The 27,738-nt window shown below is 37.2% G+C and overlaps 5 protein-coding genes and 1 long non-coding RNA gene across 7 annotated transcripts in view; 2 read left to right on the forward strand and 4 right to left on the reverse strand.

Annotated features, from left to right (window-relative positions):
- Positions 1-6,421, reverse strand: part of LOC111449237 (E3 ubiquitin-protein ligase BRE1-like 1) — a 19,291-nt gene extending 12,870 nt beyond the window's left edge. Inside the window, exons 1-6 of the mRNA XM_023089045.1 lie at positions 5,810-6,421; positions 4,038-4,199; positions 3,861-3,945; positions 2,458-2,685; positions 2,194-2,355; positions 31-221 (exon numbers count right to left, since the gene is read on the reverse strand). Of these exons, the coding sequence (XP_022944813.1) occupies positions 31-221; positions 2,194-2,355; positions 2,458-2,685; positions 3,861-3,945; positions 4,038-4,199; positions 5,810-5,920 (939 nt within the window). The 5' untranslated portion in view covers positions 5,921-6,421. The remainder of the gene's footprint in view (positions 1-30; positions 222-2,193; positions 2,356-2,457; positions 2,686-3,860; positions 3,946-4,037; positions 4,200-5,809) is intronic.
- A 271-nt stretch (positions 6,422-6,692) lies between these two features.
- Positions 6,693-11,556, reverse strand: LOC111449245. The gene is made up of 8 exons (XM_023089058.1): positions 11,305-11,556; positions 10,463-10,592; positions 9,713-9,992; positions 9,479-9,607; positions 9,347-9,396; positions 8,668-8,765; positions 8,301-8,588; positions 6,693-7,364 (listed from the first exon to the last, which is right to left on the reverse strand). Exons 1-8 carry the CDS (start codon positions 11,353-11,355, stop codon positions 6,882-6,884), a joined length of 1,509 nt encoding a protein of 502 aa, XP_022944826.1. The 5' UTR covers positions 11,356-11,556; the 3' UTR covers positions 6,693-6,881.
- A 651-nt stretch (positions 11,557-12,207) lies between these two features.
- Positions 12,208-16,871, reverse strand: LOC111453319 (pentatricopeptide repeat-containing protein At1g02060, chloroplastic-like). The gene is made up of 5 exons (XM_023094378.1): positions 16,671-16,871; positions 14,535-16,590; positions 14,288-14,479; positions 13,469-13,766; positions 12,208-13,367 (listed from the first exon to the last, which is right to left on the reverse strand). The coding sequence occupies exons 1-5, from the start codon at positions 16,757-16,759 to the stop codon at positions 12,400-12,402; spliced, it is 3,603 nt and encodes a 1,200-aa protein (XP_022950146.1). The 5' UTR covers positions 16,760-16,871; the 3' UTR covers positions 12,208-12,399.
- An 848-nt stretch (positions 16,872-17,719) lies between these two features.
- LOC111449262 lies at positions 17,720-20,851 on the forward strand. Of its 2 annotated transcripts, none has more exons than XM_023089104.1 (4): positions 17,720-17,871; positions 18,921-19,015; positions 19,227-19,477; positions 20,426-20,851. In XM_023089104.1, the coding sequence occupies exons 2-4, from the start codon at positions 19,011-19,013 to the stop codon at positions 20,572-20,574; spliced, it is 405 nt and encodes a 134-aa protein (XP_022944872.1). In that variant the 5' UTR covers positions 17,720-17,871; positions 18,921-19,010; the 3' UTR covers positions 20,575-20,851. The 2 variants fall into 2 exon arrangements, with proteins under 2 accessions (XP_022944872.1, XP_022944864.1); XM_023089096.1 differs by having other exon boundaries at positions 17,721-17,871; positions 19,210-19,477.
- Positions 20,852-21,624: 773 nt separating this feature from the next.
- On the reverse strand, positions 21,625-23,447 carry LOC111449250 (squamosa promoter-binding-like protein 7). Its single transcript, XM_023089072.1, has 3 exons — positions 22,876-23,447; positions 22,663-22,784; positions 21,625-22,118 (listed from the first exon to the last, which is right to left on the reverse strand). The coding sequence occupies exons 1-3, from the start codon at positions 23,415-23,417 to the stop codon at positions 21,685-21,687; spliced, it is 1,098 nt and encodes a 365-aa protein (XP_022944840.1). The 5' UTR covers positions 23,418-23,447; the 3' UTR covers positions 21,625-21,684.
- Positions 21,993-23,741, forward strand: LOC111449286. Its single transcript, XR_002711566.1, has 2 exons — positions 21,993-22,082; positions 22,873-23,741. It is a non-coding gene; the product is annotated as an uncharacterized LOC111449286 (long non-coding RNA).
- Positions 23,742-27,738: the final 3,997 nt, after the last annotated feature.

Genomic DNA, 27,738 nt, shown 5'->3' on the forward strand with positions numbered 1-27,738 from the left:
GGGGGGGGGGGGGGGGGGGGGGGCAATTACCTTCAACTCTTTCAGATAAGGTTCATCTCGGAGATCTTTTTGTTTGTCTCCCACCTTACCACTGCCAGCATGTTTACCTGCTAGATTCAAAACAGGAAATCCAGCCCTTTTTGCAGCATCATGTTCAGCTCTAAGCTTCGCTAGCTTGGAATTGCTCTCTTCCAGTTCAGCCACTGCACTTTCCAATTCCACTTTGTACCAACAAATAAAAAAAAAAATTAAAACACAGAATATACAGCAGGCAACGATTATAAGAAAAATCTTCTCCTTCGGATCCTAATCCCTGTATACTGTGGATGGCATTCCCTTTTTTCTTTTCTGTGATAGAAAACAAATTATTTCGTTCGTTAAATGAAATTATAAGAAAGAAGAAAACCCCTTACATAGTCACAAAGTCCTAAAAAGAAACCCCAAATTGAAAATGAGAGATTTTTTAATAAGAAATTGGATATTTTGTTGATAAGGGATTGCTACAAAAGAATCACCAAATTGTCTTACTTCTCTCCAGAAAAACTTCCCACAAAATAGCCAAGAAGAATTAAGCCAAAGAGTACATGTGCTCTATCATTAAATTTTTCCCACAGCTGAAGATAAGCAGACTTCAAATCCTCGAAATAAAAGGCAAAGTGATCCCCAAAGAGATTAAACGCCCTCAACCAGAATGGCAAGTGTGTAAGAGTTTTTGGAAATATGGTGATGGCACTCCAACACTGACTAAAGGAATGAAAGCTGGAAGAATTTATGCTGTTAACTCCATCACAAGGTTGTAACCCTGAACAGCCCATAAGAAAATTTTGCATTTTCTGAGGGTCTTAGACCTTTCAAATAGCTTTGCACATATGAGCAACACATGACGTGTACAGGCCCATGTATAGAAATCCCAAAAATCTCTCTCCAGCATGACTTTAGAAGACAACACAATATCTTAAGCATATCTTAAGCACCCTATGTTAAACATCCTATAATTCTTCACAAGCCAAATACCCCCTGTGACGGTCTCAATCCAAATATTTCTAGTTTTAACTAGAATCTTTTGAGCCAGAAATTCGACCTTTCAGGCCATACACTAATTAATGCTGAACGGTTCACAAAAAGCACACAAATTGTCACAAAAGGGGAAGTACTGCCCAAAATGGTCCAAAGTTTCGTCACTATTTTTGCATACAATACACTAAAGAGGAGAATTACACAAATTTGGATTGTAGCTTTTCTGCCCAACACATTTAGCTTGCAAAAAGACAAATCCAAAAGAAGAATCAAGCTTAATCGGAAAATTTCAGCTTCTATATAAAACTAAAGGTCGAGAACTTTGCAGTTCAGATTATATGTTCGTACTTAATCTTATACCCAATAAACCTTCTATTCTCCCTGCATCAGCCACAGTAGCATCCTTTCATTAAGATTCCTCCTCAACCACAAATCTCAATCCGAAGCAATATTAAAAATGGAATCAAGGAAATCTCAGTCTACAAAGTTCACATCTTACAAGAACAAAGTTTCCCTCTTGACTTTTTATATTTATCAACCACCTTATAAGCAGTAAGGATGGAATAAACACTCTTTGATGGAGCCTCCTTCCTTAGTGCTTAGAATAAAAGGTAAGAGCAGCCTCGTTGAAGGCTTCCTCATTGGTAAGGATAATAAGAGAGTGAAATCTTGGGAAATAGGGAAGCAAGAAAAAGAAAGAAACAGGGCAACCTTCTTTTTTGTTTTAACCAAGATGATCTGACAAAAGATAGTTAAAAAATGAGTCATATACCTTCAGCGTGCCATCAATAGACGAGGGAGTTCCAAGGCACACAATACTCTAGAAAAATTGCCTTGTATTAGGAGGCAGTGAAGCAACCTCTATGTACAAAAAAAAATGTGCCACGTACGTTTTCTTTCATATTCCTAGTATCAGGCCCCATCCCACTATTCCACTAGGAGACTTCAGAAGCCCTAAAATTGACTTCTAGAGACAATAAGAGTTTTCTTCCAAGAAGCACAGATATGGAAGTGAATCACCAAGGTGACACGAACGATGGCACATCATTGCCAAAAAGTTTAGTACAAAAACATGAGAAGGAAACTATTAGTAAAAGTATATCTAGTTTTAACTCAATCATGTGATAAACATTTCCAACAGCAAATGACAAATAATATGAAATGTCTAGAAGTTACCTTTAAAACATTTTAGCTCAGCTTTAGCTTTCGCATCCAAGTCCCGATGATTCTGCAATTCTTTAGCCAACATCTTCTTCTTAAAAAAAAATTCCTTTACTCTCAACCTCATATTCCTTACTTGATTAATCAAGTCGCCAGGTGCCCTAATCCTGAATGAATCTAACAAAACAACCAATGTTTATAGAGAACGAAGCAAGAAACCAAATGGGATAAAGAATAACAGAGATACAGATTATCACATAAGAATCCATGGACGCATACCATTTTTTGGGAGCTCATTCAACAATGTAGCATGTAAACCATCCTTCAGATACCAAAGATTTTCAATTGCCGCATCAATATTCTGCTTGATGATATTGGTCTTCTCACATGGTGATTCAGCTTCTTGTTCTATGTGCTTGGAAGAACTATAGGTTGATGAACTTTGAGTAGCACCTGTTTCAGCAAGCCGACTAAGAACAGCATCTTCAAAGCTAGACGAAGATCCATCTACAATGCAATTAAGAAATACTAAATGTTCATAACTAGCAAAACAATGGGACCAAGCTATGAAAATGATCAGAGATTCTTAAGGTTAAAAGAGACAAGAAACCAAAAGAACAAGCAGACCATCTTTATTAGTCAACATCTTTTAACTATTTTAACTCCAATTTGACTAAACATAAAAGGAGTATAATTACAAGAGGAATTGAAACGCATCCACCAACAAGCATGAAACTAATATAAGTTTAGAACCTCTCCCCAGCTTGTGCTCTTCCCTGTGGGAAGAGAGAGAGAGAGCGAGAGAGGAAACAAATATTTCAGAGATGATATAAAATATCAGAATATTGGTTACTCTATACATGAAGATGTACCACTACCAAAGAGAGTTGCAAAAAACCTCTCCATTTAATTTCCTATACGGAGCCATTTACCATGGAAAAAAGTCTTGGCTTTCAGAAAGAAAAAAAATCCAAATAACTTGCTCAAAATATTCTTCGATCGTGCCACCAGCACCCATAGACCAGGAATGTGAATTAGAAAAAGGACCAAAAATATATACTTAAGGACGTACTAAGGAATTAAAACCAAAGCGGCCTATATTGCTAAGTTTGAGAACCTCAACTGTGATCTGTCTTTTGTAGCAGCTCCCCAGTCCCCAATCGAAAATATTAGCAATCACTAGCTCGTTGTTAAGCAATGGAGATGAACTAATCAATTGAAAGAAGTTTTTTTCTTTTTTTTCATGAGAAGCCAACTTTCAGTCGGTAGAATCAAGGCAACCCCATTTGGAATATGCATGATCTCATGACAACCAAAATACTTTAATCCTCAAATTACAATATGCATCCTAAAACCTAGAGTGTTTCAATATTAGGTGGCAATGGAATTTATTGAAACAATGATCCATAACGCTGCTAAGTTCAAGTTCCAGAACCATTAACAGGTAAAATGGTAATTAATAAAATATAAAATGAAATGTTGGAAGCCTATATAAATAAACAAGATACCAAGAAAGAGAAAACATCTCCAGAGGAAGCCATATAGTGAAGCTCCAGTTGTTGACATTGTGTTTCAGAACTTCAATATAAAAACCAAGCAAGAAACATAACAAAATGGAAGCACTTTATCAAACCAGAGACAGAGACGACATAATCAGTCCAAATACAGATGAAAATCCTCACCTGCAGCAGCCATTGTATGTTTGCCACCCTGCTTGCCCCTCCACCTCCTCATACGGACAGAAGATGTTTCCAATCCATTAACAAGCTGTCACAAAATGTATAAACTACATTTCAAGCAATGCACGAAAGATCACGTGGTATGTCCAAAAGATGACCAGTGAGAGATATAACACATACCTCTTCCCAACAGTTCTTAACCACAGCCACTGTTATATCATATGGTTCTTGTTTATCCTTCAATCGAGCATATTTATTCTGAAGAGATTTGCTCTCTACCTTCTGAACCTCTATCTTCTGTGCAAGCTTCTGATTTTGGTATTGAAGAACAGTAACATCAAACTGGAAAGGAAATAAGGGAAATGTTCAGACCTAATTTTCAATTACCTAAATAGTAGTATGTACATATATCATGAAAGAGACCATCATAGCCTTTATGTTGTCAGTTCACTCATTGGATGCAGACATTATGTTGATGGGGTCATTCCTTGATTTATATATCATAGCACGCCGTTTCACTATTGCTCTTTTTTTTCTCTCTCGACTAACAGCAAATTAAGTTGGTAAAACCAACAGAAATCTAGCTATATACTTATTACGCCTTTTTCCACTTTATTATGAAATTTGATGGGTATGGATTACTCTTAACAAAAAGCGAAATTATTGAGAGAACAAATGCCATAGATGTTTAGTTCATAACAAATTTTTTCAGAAGAAAATTCTTATATAGAAAATAAGACTTTTAGTATGAGATGAAAATCCAGATAGCAGCACTAATAACCACAAATACTTGGAAATCAAACCACAAAATGCACCCGAAAACCACTACCCATGAAACCCAGCCTGAAAAGGTTAATATAATGTAAATGAAGAAAACATGAAAGTACTGGAAAAACAACATGGTTTCCAAACAAGTTAAGCATACTTTTTGTTTTTTGGAATCATTAACAAAAATGACAATAAAAATACTAATAAGCAAAGCTTCCCCAATATAAATAAATAGAATGAACCTGAACTGAAGACACTGTTATCTATTCAAAAGATATATCCATTGTTGAGAATCCTAAACCCAGCAAAGTTGGAGAACAAAACATCAATAAAATTCAACAAATAAACAGAATCCACAAACCTCTTCCTGAGTTATTTCCTAAATTACATAGGGATGCCCAATACAAACATGTCAATATTTGATTGTCCAAAAATATTTGTCTCACATGCATGTCTATATAGACATTGGGGCATACTGGTAGTCTTCTAAATATTCAGTTTTATGAAATTTTTTAAACTACGGAAATAGGCGAACGTGAAAAAATTAATGATGGAAAATTATCTAGTTGTACTAAACAATGTAGTATGACAAAGATTCATAATGAATGCTAATTATGAATTATGTCAATTAAAAGAATTAAAGTTCTTCTCAATTATCTACTAGATTGCAGCACGTGATTCAATTGGGAACAAAAATACAACATCTTAAATTCTTTCATTATTCAAAATAAGGTCACTTTTCCAAAATCACAAGCCATGTCAGGGAGAATGCATTCAACTGGAATTTGGATTTTCTTGTTCTCCGTACACCACTAAAGATAAGCACAAATGGTAAGTGGCGAATTAGAAATCACGTACATAGTGGCATTAGTTCATGACTTTCCTCCAAATTCTAAGAAAAACCAACAGAAATATACATTTATTGCCTTATGATTGACTAGTAGATATAAAGTCCTGACGCTGGTATTCGTGAAAGAAATATGACAGCAAATGAAAAATGTAAAGTCATTATCTGTAGTCCATGTGAGTTCAGGAAAAAGAATAGCTAAACATGCAAAGTAGTTCAATAACCGTAATATTCCAAACTGAAACCGCTGGCCAGGATGGGCCTACAAAACATAATATCGAAGAAAAACAAGCTCAATTTAGTTAGAAATTAATTGACTGAATGGCATGAACCGTACCTTTTTGTTCGCAGAGATGGGCAAGATGGGCGTCTTCTGGGCAGTAGCAGCCGTTGGGGATATGGTGCTAAAGTGACGCCGCTTTCTATCTGGACCGAAAGTGCTCTCCATCCCGCTTCCACAGGCCACAAGAGCCAAACACTAGGTCCACTCACATAACACCACTCCAAAGATTGATTAAGCGCCTGAAAACCCTAATTCAAAGGATCATGCCTCTAGAACATTATTAATTGTTCACTGCCCCAATCCAAAACCCTCCCCGTGATGATTGATATATTCCTCCAGAAAATCCTAGAGATACAAAAGTATCTACACAGGACCCAGCAACCAAAGCCCAGGTTATACGGGATCAATAAAAATACGATTGATTCAGGAGCTCAAAACCCTAATTAAGACGAAAACCTCTCAGACGAATGAAATTCCAAAAACCTCCGATTCGTAGAATCGTTGGATGCGCCCTCGGATGCAGTTCGTGTTGTGTGTTCGTTCTATTGAGGGGGATCGAATGCCGAGTCGTGTAGAGAGGATCGAAATTCTAGGAAAGATATGAGGGCACTTCTGGAAACTGGAAATTCTATCTGCAACTGCAAATCGCCAATCCGAATTTGTTTATATTTGTCAATATCTTAAAACAAAATTCCGATTTCGAGTGTAAAAATCTACTCATTATGTTGATGTTTAAAAAAATAAATTGATGACAAATAAACTAAATTTTAATAAATTCTCATAGCATTCATAACCATTTGATTTTTCATTTTGAAAAAAGATTTCAAAATTTTAATTTCCCGATCGAAAATATATATCTTACAGTTGAGCAATGATCAAATTAGTACACTATTGAACTAACAATAATAATTTAGTATATCGTGTGACACCCGAGATGTAACCAATAAAAAAAATAATAGTTTAAAAACGTATTCGGCCCGCTTTACATTGTTTTTCGATCTTTTCTATACACGATTTTGCTGTTTATAATAGTCTCTAATTATATACAGAACAAATTCCATTGCTCATTACACTTGAGAAGAGGAAGAAAAATGAAAGCAAACAGAGGCGTTGTCAATGCTATCTATCATTCATCTTTACTTGTTAATTGGTGTCTTTTCTTTTGTCCAACTTCAACAAGCAGTGTCAAAAGTGCCTCACACACCTGAGATGCATCTGCTTCGGACGTGTCGTTGTTGAGAGACGAGTAAACCATCCAGGCATGGTCTAGTTTACGTTTCGGATGCACGACTGTGGATCCGGGGACTTCGGCATCACGGCAAGTAACAAGTCCATCACTCTTCTCCTTATAACGGATCTGCAGCAGCTGAGCACAGGCTGCCATTGCAGCACCCAGGGGTATCACTACAGGGAGTTTTGCAGCTTGAGCGGTAGAGAGCGGGGTTGGTAGTTCGGCATGAGCAACACGAGACAAGGTGGCCAAAACAGCAGGTGAAATGCTGGCTTCGGTGTGGAATGATACAACTGGGAGTTCTGCTGGCAACTGGTGCTGCATTAGAAATTTCTTCCTCTTCTCATACGTTAAGTCTTCCAGAGCTTGCATGTCCCCCTACATACAAAGCAAACAAATCAAATTTGAACTTTTTACGATGCATATCTGAATCCTTTTCCTTTATATGTCTCTACAGATAACGACCAGGTGGTTGATGGGACCAGCTTAACCCACTCACCTCCCCATCAAGATAAAGAACAATAATTGCTTCTACTCTCTCTTCCCATATTTCAGCAAAGACTTCCACGCCGTTCTAACAACCAGACGGACTTATTGTAGAAACCAACCAGACTTTATAAAATATACGAGTGTTGTGAGACCCCACGTTGGTGGGAGAGAGGAACGAAGCATTCCTTATAAGGGTGTGGAAACCTCTCCCTAGCAGACGCGTTTTAAGATCTTGAGGGGAAGACCAAGAAGGACAATATATGATATCAGTGGGTTTGAGCCGTTACAAATGGTACCAAAGTCAGACATCGGACAGTGTGCCAGCAAGGACGCTGGTCCTCCCCAATAAGGGTGGATTGTGAGATTCCACATCGATTAGAAAAGGGAACGAAACATTCCTTATAAGGGTGTGGAAACATCCCCTAGCAGACGCGTTTTAAAACCTTGAGGAGAAACCCAGAAGAAAAAGCTCAAATTGAACACTATCTGCTAATGGTGGACTTGACCTGTTACAAGTACAAATCAACCAAAGCACGTTGACTAGCCAGCTTTGAAGGATCAAGCAAACTTTACAACAAACTCTCTCTAAGGAAATTTAAGAGACATTAGCTTCACTCATGTATTCCGTCTACGTGCAGCCTGATTGGTCTGTTTGGCTCTTTGCTTTTCTTTTCTTTACTTATTCTTCTTTTTAAACAAAAATACTTGTTAGGTAAGCTGTGACTTTAATTCACAATAAGTTTAAGAATTAAGTCTATAAAGAGGGAGTCCATTTTTGCAAGTTCCTGATAGAATAATCACGAAAAACAATCTGCATATGCATACCTTGATCACTTTACAGATCAAAATCTCCATAAGCTTCCGTACGTTCACATAGTCACCAAGCTGTCCTTCACGCAAGATATCAGATGCTATTGGAGTACCGCCATATGGACTTTGAGCTAATGCCAAGCCAGCCACTTTTTCTCTCAAATCAGACCAATACAACGATAAGGCAGCTGCAGCATCTACTCCCCCTTTGCTGTGCCCAAGAATCAATACACGTTTTCCAGCACCCCAATATATTTCTTCAACATACTCTTTGATCTCTCTTGCATTTTTCTCCACTGAAGCCTGATTATAGTTCTTTCATTGTTTAACAAGATGGGAGAGAAATTACATAAAGGTAGAACTTAAAACCAAACAAAACTACCTCGCTATGAATCTTGGCAATATGACAGGCCAGACCCATCTTTGAGAATCTCGTTTTTGTATCAACAAAATACAGTGGTCCATGGTTGCTGAAAAGTCCTACCAGTTACATGAATTACAGCCGCCCAACCAGGTAAGTACGTTTTCGAGCAAGCAACGAGAGCATCGAAAATAAAAAAAAATTAAAAAGATGTTCCCTTACTGCTTGTTAAAATTCAATAACAAAGAAATATAGGGCTTAAAGCTATATCTGGGAGCCCATTAGATATTACCTAAACCGGTAGGTAGGTCCTTGAGCAGATCCCACGCTAGCCCAAGACGAGTAAATGCTTGAGCTCAAGTGAGAAGGAAATTGGTACTTTTTTTTACGTTGTTTACTTTAGTGACGGGGGGTTTCGGCATATCCAATCACAATTCCATTTTGACACTTCTATAATTTAAATTTTGTTCCAAAACCTAAAATATTGAAGATTCAATCCTCTCACTTTTAGTTCAACCACTTGAACAAACTCGGATTTTATGTTTCCAAACCTAGGATTCGATCACTTAAGAAATGACTTCAAAGTCTGCAATACTGCCCTTGGGCAATGGCATTTAGCTTGGCCAAATGATTGACAGATGTCAAATTCACGTGCTACTGTCAATTATCAACTAATAAAATTAGGTTAACCAAAAATTACCTGGAACCAGCAAATAAACCACTGAATCAGGTAATTTGTGAATACCATGCCTGATAGAAAGAAAAGGGAGACAAAATTAAGTCTATGCCGGATAACTAGTAGAAAAGCAGCGGCAGCTATCACTCACAGTACCTGATGTCTTCCAAAATTTCCACAAACCTATCAGTTCCATCTTCAACCGGGGGCATTCCAGATGCCCTTTGAAGCCAACCGATATCATCTGCAGATCCACGTACTGTCCTCAGAGCCCGATCGATAAGGCTGAATGAGAACGAGCATTACAAATGAAATAAACAAAAAAGAAATTAAGTTATATGTATCAAACTAAACATAAATTAGCCCAAACTTATAATTCAGAAACAGTACCCTTGGAAAATTGACATGCCTTTCCCACCAGTATTATTCGACAATTGGAGACCACTACTGTGGCCAGATGAATCTTCAACCGTGGTCCTTGAAACTTCGGTATGTACAGCAGGAGCTACGATTGCAGCTTCGGGTGATTCAGAAACTATTGATTGTGCAGCGCTCGAGTTTTGATCTCCACTGGTTGTGGCTGGCGTAGCTACAGGTTCTTCAGAAGGAAACGTCACTAATTCCTCTTCGTGTAAAGCAGAACTCCGGGGTTCTCTTGATTTAGGATCAACTGAGACCAAATCACCATAGAACTATCACCAAATTAGTAATATACACAAGAAAAATAATAAGAAGAATAGACAGGTCTAGGTAGCAAGAATAGATGGAAATGTAAAACGAGTGGTCATTAAAAAGAGTAAGACATAAAATCATTGGCACTTAGAATCAGGCATGTAACTCATACTAAAAAAGTAATGTACAAAAGAAACTATAAAAAGAACCATAGAAGTAAACACACACAGAATAGGATTTACCAGGAAATGGAGAATGAATTTTTATATAAACACACACACAAATGTACAAACAAGTTGTAGAAGGCTCTAAAAGTCAATAAATCAACAATCAAATAAACAAAATCTGAAAAGTTGGTAAAAGTTTCAAACCGAAGAAATCATTTAACATAGAAGAAATGTGCACAAGCAGGTAAATTCAAGGGCGGCAAAAGTTTGAGAAATACAAAAGAAGAGGGAAGTTAAATACCAGAACGATCAGACAAAAACCTAGTGAAGTATGAAGTTGTCTGTGCCACGTATGAAGCAGCGTCGTTCAGAACCGGTACAGAATTAAATAGTTTAGGAATAAGGCCCTCAGTTAACCCATCCTTCTCTGTCTGAGAAAGAGGAATTGTTCAGAGTCACAGCGAATAATACATCAATCACCATAAAGTTAGTAACACAACAAAGGACCATATCCTATCCATCAGCCAAGGAGTTCACCAAGAGGATGAGCGTTTCATCATGTTTAAATACATAATCCAACACGTAGAAGCAACTTCAGACTTGACAAAGGAATAAAAAACATGACAGAAATCATTTGGGATTTGTATTCGAGTTCTTAAAGGCAATTATACATTATTTAAACCGCCTATGATGTTTCATAAATATGATTAAAGTTCATTTTGATGAACACTTTGCAGATTGGTTCCAAGAACTGATTCATCCATCAATGGAAATCCCAATTTCCTTTCCCTTAATAGTTATCTTCATTATCTGCCCTTCATTTGTATCATTTTTTGTCACAAAATTTAGTATTCCAGTGAATGAAACATGCCCTACCTTTGTCTGGTTCTTCAATTCGAAGCTTCAAATACTTCAATTTAGAAACACGAACACTCTAAACATTTCTAAATCTACAAACACTCAACTACTAAATACAATAAACTCCTCCGAAATGTTCCGCATAAACTCTACAGTCTCAAGCAGTTGATGATATCTACGAATACAAAAAAAAATCCTCAACTTCTCGTCTAAGAAAATTCCATAAAGATGACGCAAATTGCAGCAAGGAGGAAACAAGAACAATTCAAATAATCAATAACTAACCACAGATGGATTGCCTGTTTCCCCTCTTCTCGTATCCCCGCCTTCCCTCATCCTAGAAAAGTGCGCTTTCGTCAATTAACCGCTTGATTTCGGCTGACGAACTAAGAGGATTATTACGCAACGGAAACCAGAAAGTGGGGAAGGATCAAGATTGAGGATTGTAGGCTGCCGTGAGGGTAGTGATTTACGTAGAGGAAAGTAAATGGCTTGGAGAGGCCTGTGATACTCTAAAGATTGCTTTGTTGTCGATACTATACAATTATTAAAACTATGTTAGATATTAAATTTTCAAAATTTAATAATAAAGTTTTTATAGATAAGAATATTAATTGTTTTAACAACGTTTAATATTCAATGGAAAAGATTGTTGAATAAAATTTTTTATTCTAAATTTTAGCATTTTTTTACCAATTTTTGTAAATTTTAGCATTATGTTTTTCTCGTAAAAAAAAAATTCTACACATATTTTGCAAGATTTTCTAGAATTTCGAAGTAAATTATTTAACATTAACGATTGAGGTGTCGATGTATTGATGAAAATATTCATAAAATGTCGGTGTCAATTGATAGAGGAAAAAATAGAAGTTTTTTTAGGGGTCGAAGTATATGAGATTTGAGAGTCCTCGAAAAACGTGCAAACTTAAAAGAACGAACACTTATGAAATTAGTAGAGTAGTACTTTTGAACTCCACTAAGCGGATGGGCTAAACATAGAGTTAGGTCTCACTCAACTCAATGACCCGAACGCCCTTAAAATATTTTCTTGCATTTTAATTAGTTCGTTATAATGGTATCAATTTAGATTGTTTTAAACGCATTTGTAGGTCTCTAAATAAACCAATATCTATACCCGTGTAAAGTTGTTACAAAAACTTAAAACCTCGAGTTTGATAATGGTAGGCGTATTTGAAACCGAAGCTCTAAATTGACTCACTTATGACATACCGAACCAACATTTTTTCGAACCGAATCTACGGAATAGAGTCACAATTAGCACTTATTTTGATTCACAATCCAACCATATTTTAATCCAAAGCATAATAGTAAGTAAAGAACCACATTTTGTTTGCTGCATATGGCAGAGGTAGAGAGAAATCAGAGGCTACGAATGAGAATGCCTTCAAAAGTAATGCCAGGTCCAAACGCCAAAGCCAGTCCCCATTCTTCCCCGTCTTCTCTCTTCAGCTTTTCCCTCATCTTCTCAATGACATAGAAGATAGTGTTGCTGCTAACATTCCCATAGTCCATCAACGCCTTCCTGCTGCATTCAAGCTTATCACTTTTCAGCCTCAGAGTGCTCTCTAGCTTATTCAGAATCGCCGGCCCACCCGGATGAACTGCCCAGAACAACTCATTAAACTCCACCAGCTTCCCCTTTCCCATCAGCTTTCTACAGAACTCTTCTATGTTCTCATCTATTCTCTGTGGAAGATCTCTTCCAAGTATGAAATTTATACCCTTTTCAGAGAGCCTTCCATCAATCACATTGTGGGTGTCTGGCAGGAATTGCTGGATCGCATAGTTCAGCTCCATGAAAGGAGATTCTTGCCCCAATACGGGGTCTGCTCCGATGATCACGCCTGCAGCTCCGTCGCCGAAGAGTGCAGCTCCAACTAGGTCGTATGGGCGTTCGTTGTTCGGGGGACGAAATCCAAGTATCGTAGTTTCGGAAGTTGTTAATAGAATGCGGCTTCCTGGGTTGTTTTCTGCTATGTCTTTGGCAACTCGGAGTCCAGTGACACCGCCGTAACAGCCTAGAAAATATAGCATCACTCGACCGACATCGTTCTTCAAACCGAGGCGATTTGCAATGTAAAGATCCCCACCAGGTAAGCGGATTTCGCTAGAAGAAACATAGACAATGTGGGTGATATCTTCAACAGACCTCCCCCATTCTTTGATACAAGCTTTGCTAGCTTCAGTGGCCATCTCAACAACTGCAGGGTTAGCAATTTCCAACCTCTGTCTGATTGTTGCTGAGCCCTCAGTGACAAGCTCAGGATACTTATCCAAGATTTCCTTACACATGACAGTGTATCTTGTCTTCACAGTGGTAGTTTTACCTGAAATGAAAATAAACAGAAAGTTGCTTCAATCTCATAATGCTGCTACAAAGTAACAAAGAATATATCAATATATTCAAGGTAACGAAGTTTTTGTTTACATAAACGCTCCAGTTTTTCTTTTATAGTTGCGTCTACACATTTCGTATCACGAATGTAGCCCTCAACCAAGCATTCTTGAGGAACGAGTTGGCTAGGAAATGCTTTGCCTATTGCAAGGATTGTTGCCTTCCCAGGCGTTGGAACACGCCTTGCCCGAGCATGATCGAGCTTAGCCGGGCCTTCACAACTCATCTTTGACATATTTGGGAGCTTAAATGAGATATGTTTGTAGCCTTTGTCAGTAAATACCTGAATGAAACCTATCACAGAGTTTGAAGAATTTAAATGGGCCATTAGCTACTTTTCTTGGAGAGAAGTTGGTGATCACTTAAAACACTCTTTTCCCCATTTTTCATAAACCATAAAACCAAATCCCAACTTACTATCAACACCCAACAAGCATGACACAGAACCCCCACAACACATGCCCAAGAACGTCGGTGTTTTTTCTTACTAACTTCTCTCCCCGTATTTTTTTATCACGAAACGTTGCAAAATTTTACGATAGTTTAAGCCATCTTTTTCATTGTTAAAGAAAGTAAGGTTGCTCAGGTTATACAGCTTTCCTGACAGAAAATTCCAGGTTGGATCCTGGACCAAGCCATCTTGAAGTTTTCACACCCAGTGTAGATCATAATCTTGTTTTGAATCCGAGGCCGCGCGCAAACTAATCAGCCTACACCAGCAACAAATTACTTCCAATTCACCTGAAAAGGGAAGTATGTGTATATCATTTAGATAGTAATAATGGCAGCATAGGAGAGAAAATTAAGTAAACAATCGGGAAAATCCGCTTGGAAAAGGAAAAGCGTGTCTACCGTGTTAATGCCACCGATCACCAAATTCCTGAGAAAGAACCAAGTCCCATTTGGTATATCCCAACTCCAAATAACTTCAGCGAGCTGCTTGAGAAAAATCATAGTCCCCTCGGCCTCATTGGCTGATGATTTAACCAATAGCATTATCAAAAGTAACAAAGCAAGTTTGCAAGAAGACCGAAGACAATCGAGCTATACAGAAAAAACAGTGTACAGTGGAATCTTACCATTTCCCTCTTGGCTTCTAACTTTTGTATTTCAGTTGTGGTTCCATCCTTTTTGATACGAACTCGACCTCTTCGAATTTTCCCCCAGCCTCGAGAGAAGCTTTCAGCTGGTTTAGACAACTTAGCTGTTGGTGGACTCCCATCTCCACCAGCTTATAGTACAGACCAAATGCTTCAGACAACTTATTAATTTGACAAAGGTGAAAAATTACCGCACTACAAACATCGATGTCGACAGCTTGATGACTTTCTAAACTAAATAGCAACATTTTAGATGCCTCTATATACTTTTTGCAGTGGCAAAGAAAAAGAATTAGTTCTTCCATTTTAACCGAATAGCCATTTCCATAAAGCATACGAACAATTTGGAACGCTTTGTCGTTGATTCCAGCTTCAAAAAGTAGTCTTATGCAGCCAGTTGAAAAACCGAGATTTTGTCTAATATTCTTGTCTAACATTAACTGTATAAGACTAGCAGATTCAGATGCATTTCCTTGTTCTAAGAGTTTTTCAAGTATAGAATGAAAAGTAGATGATTCAGGAAGATGGGAGCTCCTCAGCATCTTTTCGAGTGTCTGAAGGGCAAGAAGTGGCTTATCCTTGTGCAAAAACCCATTAATCAAAGCTTCATATACCTCCATATCTGGTAAAAAATCTTTCCTCAACATCAAGACTAGTAGCTCATACCCAGATTCGAATGTACCTTCGTTACAATGCCCCATGATCAACGTCTTGTAAGATGGAGGGTCTTGTGTTCCTCTTCTCATTAGCTGCCTAAACACTGTTTCAGCTTTCTTAGCCTTTCCATTTTCACATAAATACTTGAAAATGGGGTTATACGCAGCGACAAGAGGCTTACAACCATCATCACTTAACAAGATTCTTTTCTCTAATAGTTTATCTAACAAGTTCTCAGCCTTCTCATAATACTTCCCTTCACACAAACTTCTAATCAATACACTATATGTAGCCGAATCTGGTCGAATCTTTAACTTCGTCATCCTCTCGAACACTCTCAAGGCTTCATCCAAGTTTCCTGCATCACAATGGCAATGCATCAAAGTGTTGAATGTGCATGTATCAGGAGAAAACGTTCCATCTACTGCTGTTGCCTCCAATATCTCCTTTACTTTCTCGAATTTCTCGGCTTCACAAAGCCCCTTAATTAAAGTATTGTAGGTTATGTTGTTTGCTTTCAAGCCTAGATTGACCATTTCTTCGAAAACAGCTAAGGCATTGTTAATCTCTCGCTTCGCACAGTAACCTCTAATCAAAGTTGTGTATGTAACAACATTGGGATTCAGATCCACGCTTTTCTTCCCCATTGCCTTTACCACATTATATGCAATGGTAACCTTACCTCCCCTGCACAACCCATCAACAAGTGTGTTATATGTGATAACATCCGGTTCGCAACCAAAGCGAGACAAGTCCTTGAAAATTCTAAAACCTTCATCAACCATGCCATTCATACAAAATCCTCTAATCAAAATGTTGAATGTAAATGTATCAGGAGTCACTCCATAAGTACTAAGCATTTCATCATACACGTTCTTCGCCATATTAGTCCTGCCCCTTTTAAGCAAAATGGTCAAAAGACTATTGAATGTAACAATCGATGGGGAAACCCCATGTGATTTCATCGTCGTAAAAAGGTTTATAGATTCTTGAAAGAGTCCAGCTCGACTAAAGTTCCTCATTAAGCTATTGAAGAATCGGGCTTCGAGTTTGACTGCTCCACGAGAGCGTTTTTCGATCGAAAACAGGAAATTCCTAGCCGCATTAAGATGCCGATTGCGACCCAAAATTTCTAAAATCGAGAAGTAGGATTGGTCAGTGTGAGCGTGACCCATTTCTTGTGCCCAGTTGAAGAATTTTAGGGCTTTAGATGGGTCTCTGAGGAAACCTAGAGTTTGAAGAACGGTGGTTTTAGAGAGGGAGGGTGAGAATGAAGCCAGAGATGACTCAAGGTCATTCGACCAAGGTTTAGAGTTGATCATCCGTGCCATGTCTCTCGCCTTTTTGGTTCTGTTCGATGATTTGGTTTCGGCCTCGGTTAGTCGAGAAGAATAGCACCTGGTTTGCAGAATCAGTATAAAATAGAATGCAAATTCAGAACTCCGATGAATGAAAATGAAAGATTTCCGAAAGATCACCTGAGAAACGGAAGACGCCGATGCATGTTTGACGACTGCCTTCTGAAAACAACCGCCGCCCCGTCCTTAAAACTGGAAATGACGGCCATTGGAATATAGCCTATGCTCTTGCTCGCATGTAGTAGAGCTTAAGGAGCATCTACGAGGTCAAATTATGGAATAACCTGCCGATGAGCTTCGCAAATTTCCATGTTTATTTTTTATTTTATTTTTTTCATTTTTTTCATTTTTTTCATTTTAATAAGATGGGAAGGGATTTGATATTGATTACTCAAAAATTACTTTTTTCGAGGCCCCACCGATGCCTCTCGACTCCCTAACGTTGTCGTCAGCTGCCATGTCCCCACGACGAAACATGCAAGGCAGGGTGAAGCTGGGTGCCTTAAGGCGTCTGGCATGAATCTCGATGAGTGTGTGATGCCTCTAGCTCATCCTTGGGGCAGCCTTATGTTTTGATGACGCCTATAGTTTGATGCTCGAGCATCAAGCCTATAGACCCAAACAACCAAATCACCCCTCATGCGTCGTACGCTAAAACGAGTTTGAACGACGATCGACTATTCACACCCACCGCTTCTTTCAAATCTTTTCAAAATTTTCACATTACTTAAAAATGACCCAAATATTTCTCCTTGGGTCGTTGCTGTCCATCACTTACTACTAGCAACTACGGTCACTTAGCCATAGGCAGTGCGATGGTCGACTATCGATCATCACTCCTGTGAACCATCACTAGCCAACATCAGCTACTACTTCAAACGTGGTCGATATTAGCTACTGGTGATTCAAATTTGAGTTGGCTAACTTACTTAAAGTCAAGAGCAAGTGTCGCACAATCATTTCGTATCGTTTCAAATGGTACAAATACGACAGCTATTACCAATAAAATCAATAAACACGTCCACCACTAAATAATTGGGCATGTCCACGTGTGATCGATGCGTCGAGATTGAAGAATAGATACAATCTATTAAAGAGTCTCTCTTATAGCATATTATTAGGAGGTAATAAAAATTAGACATGGATACAAAACGACACAGTTTCAGCCCGCTCTGTGAAATAACAAACCAAAGAAAGAGAAAGCCCTAAGTCCTTTCTTCTTCTTCTTCCTCTTCACGCCGGCTACTCCTCCCATTCAGCAGCGTAGTGTCGCCGTCGCGTGTCCGTCTTAGCGGCCTGCAGTGGTTCATTGTTGCTTCTGGTATTCTCTCAATCTCCATCTATATCGTTTGTTCTGACTTGAAAAACTAAAATTAGGACTTGTCTAACCAAAGAAAGAATAATACTAGAAGGTACAGTTAGAATTTTTCAAGTTCCAGAATTCTCTCTCTAGGCCTTCATCTCCTCAAACACAACGTCCATCCAATTCAAATCAATATGAATTGAACAGAAACAGAACAATCCTTGTTTCCCAATCTTAGTTAGAGAATATTAGCGGGAAGAAGTATTCTGCTTGATGCTGGCAAGTGCAACGCCGAGCAAAGTCTACGGATATCATTGAAGAGACGAAACGCTTTTCCTTGAGTATTACATTTTTTTTTTCGTTCATTCCAATTTTGATTGGTTTTAGGAATTGGGTGAGAGAGCGATGAAGAAGAGCATTGCTAATGGCACAAGTTGTCAGTAGTGAAGCTGGTGATTCTTGTTTGTCTGTGTGAACTTGACAATCTCTCTCTCTCAGTCACAACTTACATTTTTATAGGAAAGATGTGTACTTTGTTCGGATCGATTTGTTGCGTTCTTTGTTAGTAGGTGGAGGAAGACCTTTGACCACATTATTTGGAGTGGCAAATTTGCTCGGACAATTTGGAATTCCTCTTTTGAGGTGTTTAGCTTGTAGTTTGCTAGACACATTATTTGGAGTGGCAAATTTGCTCGTTATCTGCCCTCTCAAAAGATTGGGAAGTTCTTGTAGCAGGCAAGGGGTTTGCGCTGTTTCATGGGGTTTGTGGGGTGTGAGGAGGTCTCCTAGTTATATATAGTCCCTTGCTAGGTTCTATGATTCTCTTTGGGCGTTGATGACATGGTTGTTTGTATATTATTCTTGAGGCCTCATTGTATTTGATTGGAACCCCTTTCTTTACTGGGGTTCCTTTTGAATGCTCGTGTATTCTTTCATTTTTTTCTCAATGAAGCTCTCTTCTTCATAAAAAAAAAAAAAAATTGCACTTTTCATATTCATTTTGGGAGTCATTCTCTCTATATGCTACCTGTTTGGATGTTATTGACGACCTCACTTGTGAATTATAGGTGGGAATAAAATGAACGAGACAATGATACAATTTCAACAGAGCTTAATTGAGCTAGAAGCGGAAGCAGAACGTCTCCTTATAGCCCGCAATGAGGTAAGTGTAAAAACATTGGAAAATTAGCAACTTAGCTTACGAGATGACTTGTATTTCCTCCTCCTATGTACATTCTTTGTGACGTTCATTGAAATTGAATGTCACAACTTGTCTATCGTTGAAATGAAATTGTTCTATAACTTTGAGAAGCAAAAAGGTGAAGTGACTACTGTTGTTTGGGATTATAATGTCAGTTGGTTGAAAATGATAGAGTGAGAAATGGGAATAGAGAAGCGTTGACTGCTTTGAGGAGGCGAGCACGGACAACAAAATCCAGTGTCCCATCACCTTTTGAGTCAATTATGAAGGATATGGGAGGTTCTGAAACAAGGCCATTGGTGAAGGAGATTTGCACTACCTGCGGGAACCATGACTCTAATGAGCGCACCTGGATGATGTTCCCAGGAACCGATGTGTTCGCCAGGGTTCCATTTCATGCAGCTCATTCAATCTTGGAGACAGGTTATTACTGGGACATTTTATTTCATGCTGTTAATGTTATGTATGTGTTTATTGGTGCATGGCTCTCTTTAGGAAATAATCCATTAGACTAAATTAAAATGGTTGCAGTTCCATGTTCATTCTGCTCCCTGTAATGGCTATAATTAAATCCTCAGAGTTTCACGTTGAATAATCCAAAAGGTTTCTCTTAAGTTGGATGGGACAGCAGGGGGACCGGGGTGGTGTGTGTTCTTCGTGTTAGAAGAACACGACTCTTCACAATGGTAAAATATTGTCCACTTTGAGCATAGCTCTCATGGCTTTACTTTGGGCTTCCCCAAAAGGCCTTATACCAATGGAGAGAATATTTTTTTATTATAAACCCATGATCATTCCCTAAATTAGCCGTTGTGGGATTTTCATCATCCCACGCCTCCCCTCGAACAAAGTACGTCTCCCCTTAATCGAGTCTCGACTCCTTTGGAGTCTTAGTCATTTTTTACTATGCCTTCGAGGAGGCTTGACTCCTTTTCTTTTGTAGTCCTTTGTTCGACATTTGAGGATTTACCAATCTATTGGCACGACTAAGCTTAGGGCATGACTCTGATACCATGTTAGGAATCACATCGACATTTGAGGATTTACCAATCTATTGGCACGACTAAGCTTAGGGCATGACTCTGATACCATGTTAGGAATCACAGATCTCCACAATAGTATGATATTGTCCACTTTGAGCATAGCTTTCATGGCTTTGCTTTGGGCTTCCCCAAAAGGCCTCGTACCAATGGAGAGAGTATTTTTTTTATTATAAACTCATGATCATTTCCCAAATTAGCCGATGTGGGACTTTCATCATCCTACAGTTTGTAGTCCGTCTATAATTTGCCACTGGAAACATTCACTCACTTGTACTTTGTAGAGCTTTCACTCTATTTTGACAGACACATTATTGTTTTCACATGGCAGATCAGTCGAAACTTGATTTTGAGGCAAAGAAATTGCAAAGTTTTGTAAAAGATCAGTCCCTTCTGATCTCAGAAAAAGGGGTCCTCTCTGACAAGATCAGTCCCGGGGTGCTCAAGGCTTTAGTGACATTGACGGACAAACCCAAATGATTTTGCCTATCTATTTTGCCATTCATACTCCAATATGAATAAGGAGATGGATATTGCGTTCATCCAGGATCCTTGTTGCTGTGGCTTGGATGGAGGGCTGATTCTCATGGAAGCGTTGAAAACATCCCAAGTACATCATCTTTCACTTGTTACTATTTTGATTATTCATTTACTTGTGCATGCTGGGTAGCATTATCATAGATCATATCTCCGAGATTGATGGGATTCTGGACTTATCTGATTGGCATATATGTACTCTCTAAATTATTCTGCGTAAGTTGAGGATTATTGAAAATAAATAATTAAGAGGAAGATCATGAGTTTATAACTAAGGAATACATCTCCATTGGTATTGGTGTGAGGCCTTTTGGAGAAACCAAAAGTAAAGCCGCTAGAGATTATGTTCAAAATGGACAATATCATGATTCCTAACACCTCATCCTATTGGAACAAGACATTTGTCTTTATTTACACGGGTTATAACGATGTTGCTTCTAAAACAGAATTTGTTTCCTGGAGTTGTAAAAACAATGCTGTGAAAAATGCTCTCTTGATTATGATTTGTGATATTGTTTCAAACCTCGCCCAAATGTTTTAACTCTTATTTCAGTGCTAAAGAATATTAAAGAAAGTTTTTTTAAAAAAGTTTAAAAGTTTGAATGCTGAAAGGTTTTTTTTAAACCATTGAAACGCATTTTTGGAAACAAAATATTAACCAATTACTCCCATAATTTATTTATATATATTATTATTTTACTTTTTGATTTTTTTTTAGGTAAAAAAAGAAGAAGGAGAAGAGGTGTTTTTAAGAGTTTTTTCTTTTTAAATTTAAAGGTATTATGGAAAGTTTTGAAATTTTAGAAATACACCTTTAAACAAAATGATATTTTTATTAAATTAACCTATATTTTATTATTTACTTAAGCTTATGCCGATGAGATTATCACTTATAATTTAGATTCAGCAAAATTATAAACTTGGTTGGAATAACAGTTCAGAGTGATAATAATTATCTGCTGTTTCATATTAGAGTCGTAATTAACCAAATAATTAGTTAATCAATTAATATAATTTTTATTTTATAATAAAAGGATTCAAAAGTTTATAGTTTTAAACAACATTGGAGTCGTGATAGTGAAAGGAATTCCATAACTCGCCACATTCTTCATCTTCTTCCTTCGATTTCCCACTCACAGACAGCACCCCAAACGCCGTCCTCGGCGCCTGCATCATCAGGTCCAGCGTAACCTGCGCACCGCCATTTCCGTCATGCATCTTCTCCCAACTCTGTTCCAATCCAACGCCTCCGCTTCCGAAATCATCCGCCGTCCTTGTGTGGTTTGAGTGCCAATCTCTCTCCAGATTCAGCTGCCGAGCCAGAATGGCCGCGCGATTCTCCGCTATCAGTTCTCGGAGCGCTGCGCTCGACCTCAGCGATAGCTCCGATGAGGTCGCCCACGATTCGTTCTTCGATGACAGAAGAGAGAGAGCACGTCCCGTCGGCGATGGTATGTATGCAATCTTACCTGTCCTCGACTTGTTTTCTGCAATTTCCCCCAATTTTTAGGGCAAAATTGATTCAATTTCTGTTATAGTCAATTGAATAACAAACTGTCGTCATTCTGAATTTTACTTCAAATAGAGAACCCTAGCTTCGAAATAATTAATAACAAGGAAACTAAAAATCATTTTAATCACAGCTTTTAATTGAAGTTCATAAAATCAATTCTGGAAATATTAAGAGCAGTTCTTTTCTGATTTTCAGACTTCGATGTTGAACAAGGGAACTGAAAAATCGGCTTTCTACTTAAAGTTGGGGATAAGAACAAAAGATAATAATTAGGAATTGGGGATAAGAACTGTTCTGTAAAGCGATGGGTTAAGTGTGGTTCTTAAAGTTGAATTGCTATATTCATGACTGTTCATGAGCATGCTTTATTGTAGAAAAAAACAAAAAGTTCAAATTCCATACTCTTTTTTCTGTCTGTTCTTGTACTTCCATCAGTAACTGATCAAAACAATGATTCAGAACACATTTTTGATTGTTGATTGATATGAATTGAAATGAAAAATTAGGGAATTGGGTACCTCCGAACCAGTTCCTTGCTGCTACAGATTCCTGAGAACTCTTTCTTCGTCTCTCATTGTGCCCTGCTAATCTCCTCCTACAGCTCCTCTTTGAATCATCAAACTCAGAAATCACATGAAACCTGAAACCCAATTGTTGTTGTTCTTGTTATTGTTATTAATTGTGTTCAAATGAAATTAATGTGGAAATTATTCTTTGAAATTCCGCAGCACCTGCTACACTGCTGGCAGAACCTCTGTTCTAAGCCAACAACCACAACTTTGGGAGCCTTGGAGTGCATCTCGCAGACCCTATGCCTACGGTGGTAGTCCTTAGCATTCACCAGCGCCACATGACACCCTTCCACTTGACACCGAGGAACACTAGTCGGAACTGTACTGTACAACGGCTTCCCTCTCTTCCCCACGACGGACGCCGCAGTGGCGTCCTCAAAGTAGTGCCTCTTGCCGAGCTTCAAGCACATGAGATGTGGGTCCCGGTGGAAATGGCCGCCCTGATGGTGATCTCCAGCGAAGAGACACTGGTGGTGTTGGTGAGCGTCGCCGTGGGTGGAGTTGGCAGTGACCCAATCCAAGTGGAAGCGAGAGGAATTGAGGTGCTCCCAAACGGTAGTGGGGTTGGCAGCTTGGTCTCTTCCAGCATTGGACTGTCCAATCAAATTGCCACAAATCTCCATCTCAAGAACTGCAAGAACTGCAGCAAAAGAAGGAAAGGAAGAAGAGAGGTTAGAAATGGTGGGCGAAGAAATAGGCATAAGGGGTTGGGGGAATTTATACCAAAACAAGTAAAGAAGAGGTTGGTGTCGAAGAAAACCGAGACAGAGACAGAGGGAAACAGAGGGCTAAAAATACTTGAATTAAATTTTAAATAAGTGAAATTTTTTAATTTAATTATTAAAAAGGATTAAAAAAAATTTGTGATTGTGAAGAATGGATAGGGAAGGGGGTGGGCCATACACGTGTAGAAGGTGGGGTCCATATCAAGATCTCCTAAACACAGCAGAGATTGTGATTGTGACAACTCCTACTATATATGTATTTATGAGATTATTTTTTAAAATATTGTATTTTTATTTTTATTGACTTCAAAAAATTGTTCGAGTATTTTTAAAAATAATTAGAATTTATACTTAAACTATCTAACCTAATTCAATTCTACCCCATCCTTTTTAAATTAAATACTAAATCAAATTTCAAAAGCACCTTAAACACCTTTAATTTTAAAAAAACTTCAAAACACTTTTAAATTTGACTCAAAAATATCTTTACTATTACCATCATGTTTAAATAATATTCATGTATTTTTTAAAATAACATTAAAACCTTTTTAGATAATCTGATAGGTTATTATTAAGAATGAGCAATAGAAATAAAAAAAAATTGGGATCGAAATATGATCTTCTATGTTTACAACATTACTAAATAGATAAAATATACTACAAATAAAGAAAAAATATTAACTGAATACGATATCTTAAGATATACTCCATAATTAATTATTAAAATATATTCTCTCCAAATATCATATCTTAATAGTTTTCGGTACTGTAATAATTTTTTTAAACTTTTTTTTATAAAGGTAAATGGTGTAAAGGTTACTTTTAAAAGTTTGTGGGTATTTTTTAAATATAAGGTAAATTTATTTTTTGATTTGTGTAAAAAAAAAAAGGTATCCATGTAACTTTTTAAAGTTTAAGTTTATTTTTGAAAGACCATTAAAGATTTAAGAGTATTTAAGGGTATTTTTTAAAGAATTACCTAGGCAGAGTATTTTATTTTAATTGAAATTTTAAAAATTCAAGGATATTTTTAAAAATAAATTATGATGTTAAACAGTATTTTTACTAATTTACAAAACACAAATATATAAGTAAAAAAACTAAATTTTAATTTTAATTTAATTTAGGAGTAAAGAAGAAAGGGAAAGGGGGGAGATCTTTGGGGCCCAAAGAAGAGACATGGTCTGATAGGATTCTGCCACGTGTACGGCGGAAAACACATGGAAAGACAAGTATATCTTGGGAGTACACGTCCAAAGATCTCTCCCATCTGATTTTGGATAACAAATGTGAAAGGTTGTTGCTGTAAAGGAGAGAATCGTAATTTTGCATTTGGGATTGCAAGTCAAGTGGGTGTTTGACACGTGTACATCATCTCTAAAATTATTATTATTATTATTATTATTTTATAATTTTACCCAAAAAGAATATAAAACTGCAAACGTACTCAGATTATACTGTTTCTTTTAATGAAACAAATGAGAGATATTTATATAATCTTTAAAAAAATAATAATAATAAAATGAATTTAAAAAAAATTAAAAAAAAAGGGGGAAAATGAAGATGTTCCATCAAGCTGAGTCAACATGGGGCCCTTTGCCTCTCTCTCTCTCTCTTCTCTCAATTATTTGCTTCTCTCTCCTCTCTTTACCTTCCAATTCCAACCAACATTTCACTTCACTTCCCTTGCAATCCAAGGACAACTTTAACCCAACCATTCAAACTAATCCATTTCATGTTCATTCAAAAATTATTCTTTGAATTGCAATATGATTTGTTTATCGATCGACATTGGGCATATGGAACACGGAAGATATTGATGTCTATACAAATCCCTGTAGTGTTGGTAGACTCGATTTTGTAGAAATCAAAAGCGTCACATATTGTGATGTCCCACGTTGGTTGGAGAGTTGAACAAACTACCATTTAGAAGGGTGTGGAAATCTTTCCCTATTAGACGCGTTTTAAAGCTTTGAGGGGAAGCCGAAAAGGAAAGCACAAAAAAGACAATATCTGCTAACGGTGGATCTGGGTCGTCACACATATGGTGGATCATGAATTTTTGTTCCATTTATTCTTGGTCATTCTTGGATGGGGTATATTAGTTTTTTAAATATTGGAGCAAGCAATCACATGATCCATGCAAAGTTTAAGAAGCTTGATGAGAAGGTTATTGAAATGAGAGGTTTTGCAACGGATCATTGTACCGATCCAAGGTAAAGGATCCCTCTTGTTCCAAGGCAAAAATGACTATCGACGTCTACTAGCTCAAGTATGTTAAATCTCAAGCTTGAAAAGTAATATTATCAACTTTGGTCAAATGACATAGGAAGACAGCAAAGTAGAGTTAATAAGTTCATTCCTCAAGATTTTTTATAGAAATAGAGCCATGTTGATAAGGGTAAAAGGGTTGAAAAACTGCTTGTATAAGATACTAATGAAAGACCATTATCATCTTTCAAAAGTCTCAATTGACATGGGCGGTAAGAAAGAGAAGAACAAACTAGAGAGTCGAGAGAAGAAGGAACTGAATAACAAAGCTAATAAAATATCAGAGGCTACTTCGATTAGCTAAAAGCAATCTGCAGGTCATTTTGATGACCTCGAGATTAATGTTTCGAAGCTTGATCACTGTGTTGAATATCACATCCGAGCCATTGATACAATTATGAGCTCTATGGTGATCCAGAGAATAACGATGGCGTAATTGACGAAAGTTACATTCAACGACTTTCATCATCCACTATCTCTCTAAGGGAATGGAGGTACTACAATTATGAACTGAAAATTATCTACTGAATACCCGGTTAGTTTATCCAACTTGCTTGAGATTAATGGTGCCCAAAAAATTCAGAAGAACTTGTATTACTGGAATGCATGGTCAAAAGACAAAGGAATACCCGTATATCCAATTGCAACTAAGGTTAAACGGGAAGCAATTGAGACGGTCTTTCAATACATGAACGGTCGAGAATAATATCGGGTGCATTGTGCTATTGTCACGACCCGATTTTTTAGGCTTTAAATTTTAGATGGTCGTGAAAAGGGAAGATGATAGTTAATAAAATAAATAATTAAAAAAACACTAAAACTTTGCAAACAACGTAACAAAGACAAAAATGAAATCGAACTTCTAATTGGTGTTGTTCAAAGTTATTTACAAATGCTTTCTCATCCTAAAGGAATTTCAATAATTTTTTCCAACCGTACATTGCTTTCTCGTCCAAGCTGCCATTCCAACCACCTAAGGCAGGTTATGCTTGCATGAGCTACTTACTTACGTGTCTTTCTTGAGCTTGGTTTTCCGCTTGCTAAGTGCTCCAAATTCTCAAAGCTTTTATCAGGTAGGATCACACACTTCATATAGGGCGGGTAATCGCAGTCAGTTCTCAACCCCATCCAATGCATTTCTCAAATGATTTCTAATGTTTCAGGGCACTCTAACTCAGTGTTAAACGCACGTAAATTTATAAATTGTTAATGTTATACGAGAAAATGTACGTAACCTTATAAACTAATTGCTACCCATTTTACATGACATGATATTTGTTTACAAAATGGGTAGTTTTAACGTTGTATCAACAACTAATGATTGCACCATTAAAGCATAAAACTTTGAGTCATGGTTGACGTAGAGAGGTGAAAAAAGAAGAGAACATGCAAGAGGAAGCAACCATCATAAATCCTAACAACCACCCGCCCTTTGCTTCCGACACTTCAACTTACACTAACACACACTTCCATCCTTATCATTTCTCTCTTCTTCGGTTCTCAAAATATTATTTTATTCAATCACGTCTCTGTATTTCAAAGTATAATCACTATCGAAAATTTTAAAAATTGACGTTTGATCTTACTACCTCTTGTTCGTAAAAAAAAACATCATCGTGATCTATAAGCCGACATTTTTACGAACTAATTTCTTATGGGGTCTGAAACAATAAATCTTCAAAATTTTAACGAATAAATATGCATTTTTCTAATTATAAATAAAATAATAATTAAAAAAAAAAAAACCCATTTCCTTATTTTAAAATTTAGAAAATAATGGTTTTTTTTATATTATTTTATTTAGAATTAGAAAAATGCATATTTATTGTTTAAAAATTTATAAAATACAATGGAAAAAGAAAAAGTGAAAGAGAAGTTTGTTCCACCAAACTATAAAAATTCGTCAAAATTCAATCGTTAAGTAAAGACCACAGAAAGATGAACAAAAAATTATTATTTTATATATATATATATATATATATATATATATATATATATATATATAAACACTAAGCTTCCGCTTCTT

Source organism: Cucurbita moschata, unplaced genomic scaffold (assembly GCF_002738365.1).
Source record: "Cucurbita moschata cultivar Rifu unplaced genomic scaffold, Cmos_1.0 Cmo_Scf00001, whole genome shotgun sequence".
NCBI lineage: Eukaryota > Viridiplantae > Streptophyta > Magnoliopsida > Cucurbitales > Cucurbitaceae > Cucurbita > Cucurbita moschata.

Coding starts and splice junctions, on each gene's coding strand:
- LOC111449245 (XM_023089058.1), bottom strand. CDS start 11,355: ATGAGGGAAGGCGGGGATACGAGAAGAGGGGAAACAGGCAATCCATCT. Junction 10,593..11,304: donor AAACAGGCAATCCATCTGTG/GTTAGTTATTGA, acceptor CCTCTTTCTCAG/ACAGAGAAGGATGGGTTAAC. Junction 8,589..8,667: donor TTGCCAAGATTCATAGCGAG/GTAGTTTTGTTT, acceptor AACTATAATCAG/GCTTCAGTGGAGAAAAATGC.
- LOC111453319 (XM_023094378.1), bottom strand. CDS start 16,759: ATGGCCGTCATTTCCAGTTTTAAGGACGGGGCGGCGGTTGTTTTCAGA. Junction 16,591..16,670: donor CGGCGTCTTCCGTTTCTCAG/GTGATCTTTCGG, acceptor TCTGCAAACCAG/GTGCTATTCTTCTCGACTAA. Junction 13,368..13,468: donor AGAAAAACTGGAGCGTTTAT/GTAAACAAAAAC, acceptor TTTTCATTTCAG/GTAAAACTACCACTGTGAAG.
- LOC111449262 (XM_023089096.1), top strand. CDS start 18,932: ATGAACGAGACAATGATACAATTTCAACAGAGCTTAATTGAGCTAGAA. Junction 19,016..19,209: donor TCCTTATAGCCCGCAATGAG/GTAAGTGTAAAA, acceptor TTATAATGTCAG/TTGGTTGAAAATGATAGAGT. Junction 19,478..20,425: donor TCATTCAATCTTGGAGACAG/GTTATTACTGGG, acceptor TTCACATGGCAG/ATCAGTCGAAACTTGATTTT.
- LOC111449250 (XM_023089072.1), bottom strand. CDS start 23,417: ATGCCTATTTCTTCGCCCACCATTTCTAACCTCTCTTCTTCCTTTCCT. Junction 22,785..22,875: donor TTCTGCCAGCAGTGTAGCAG/GTGCTGCGGAAT, acceptor ATTGGGTTTCAG/GTTTCATGTGATTTCTGAGT. Junction 22,119..22,662: donor AGCAAGGAACTGGTTCGGAG/GTACCCAATTCC, acceptor GGGAAATTGCAG/AAAACAAGTCGAGGACAGGT.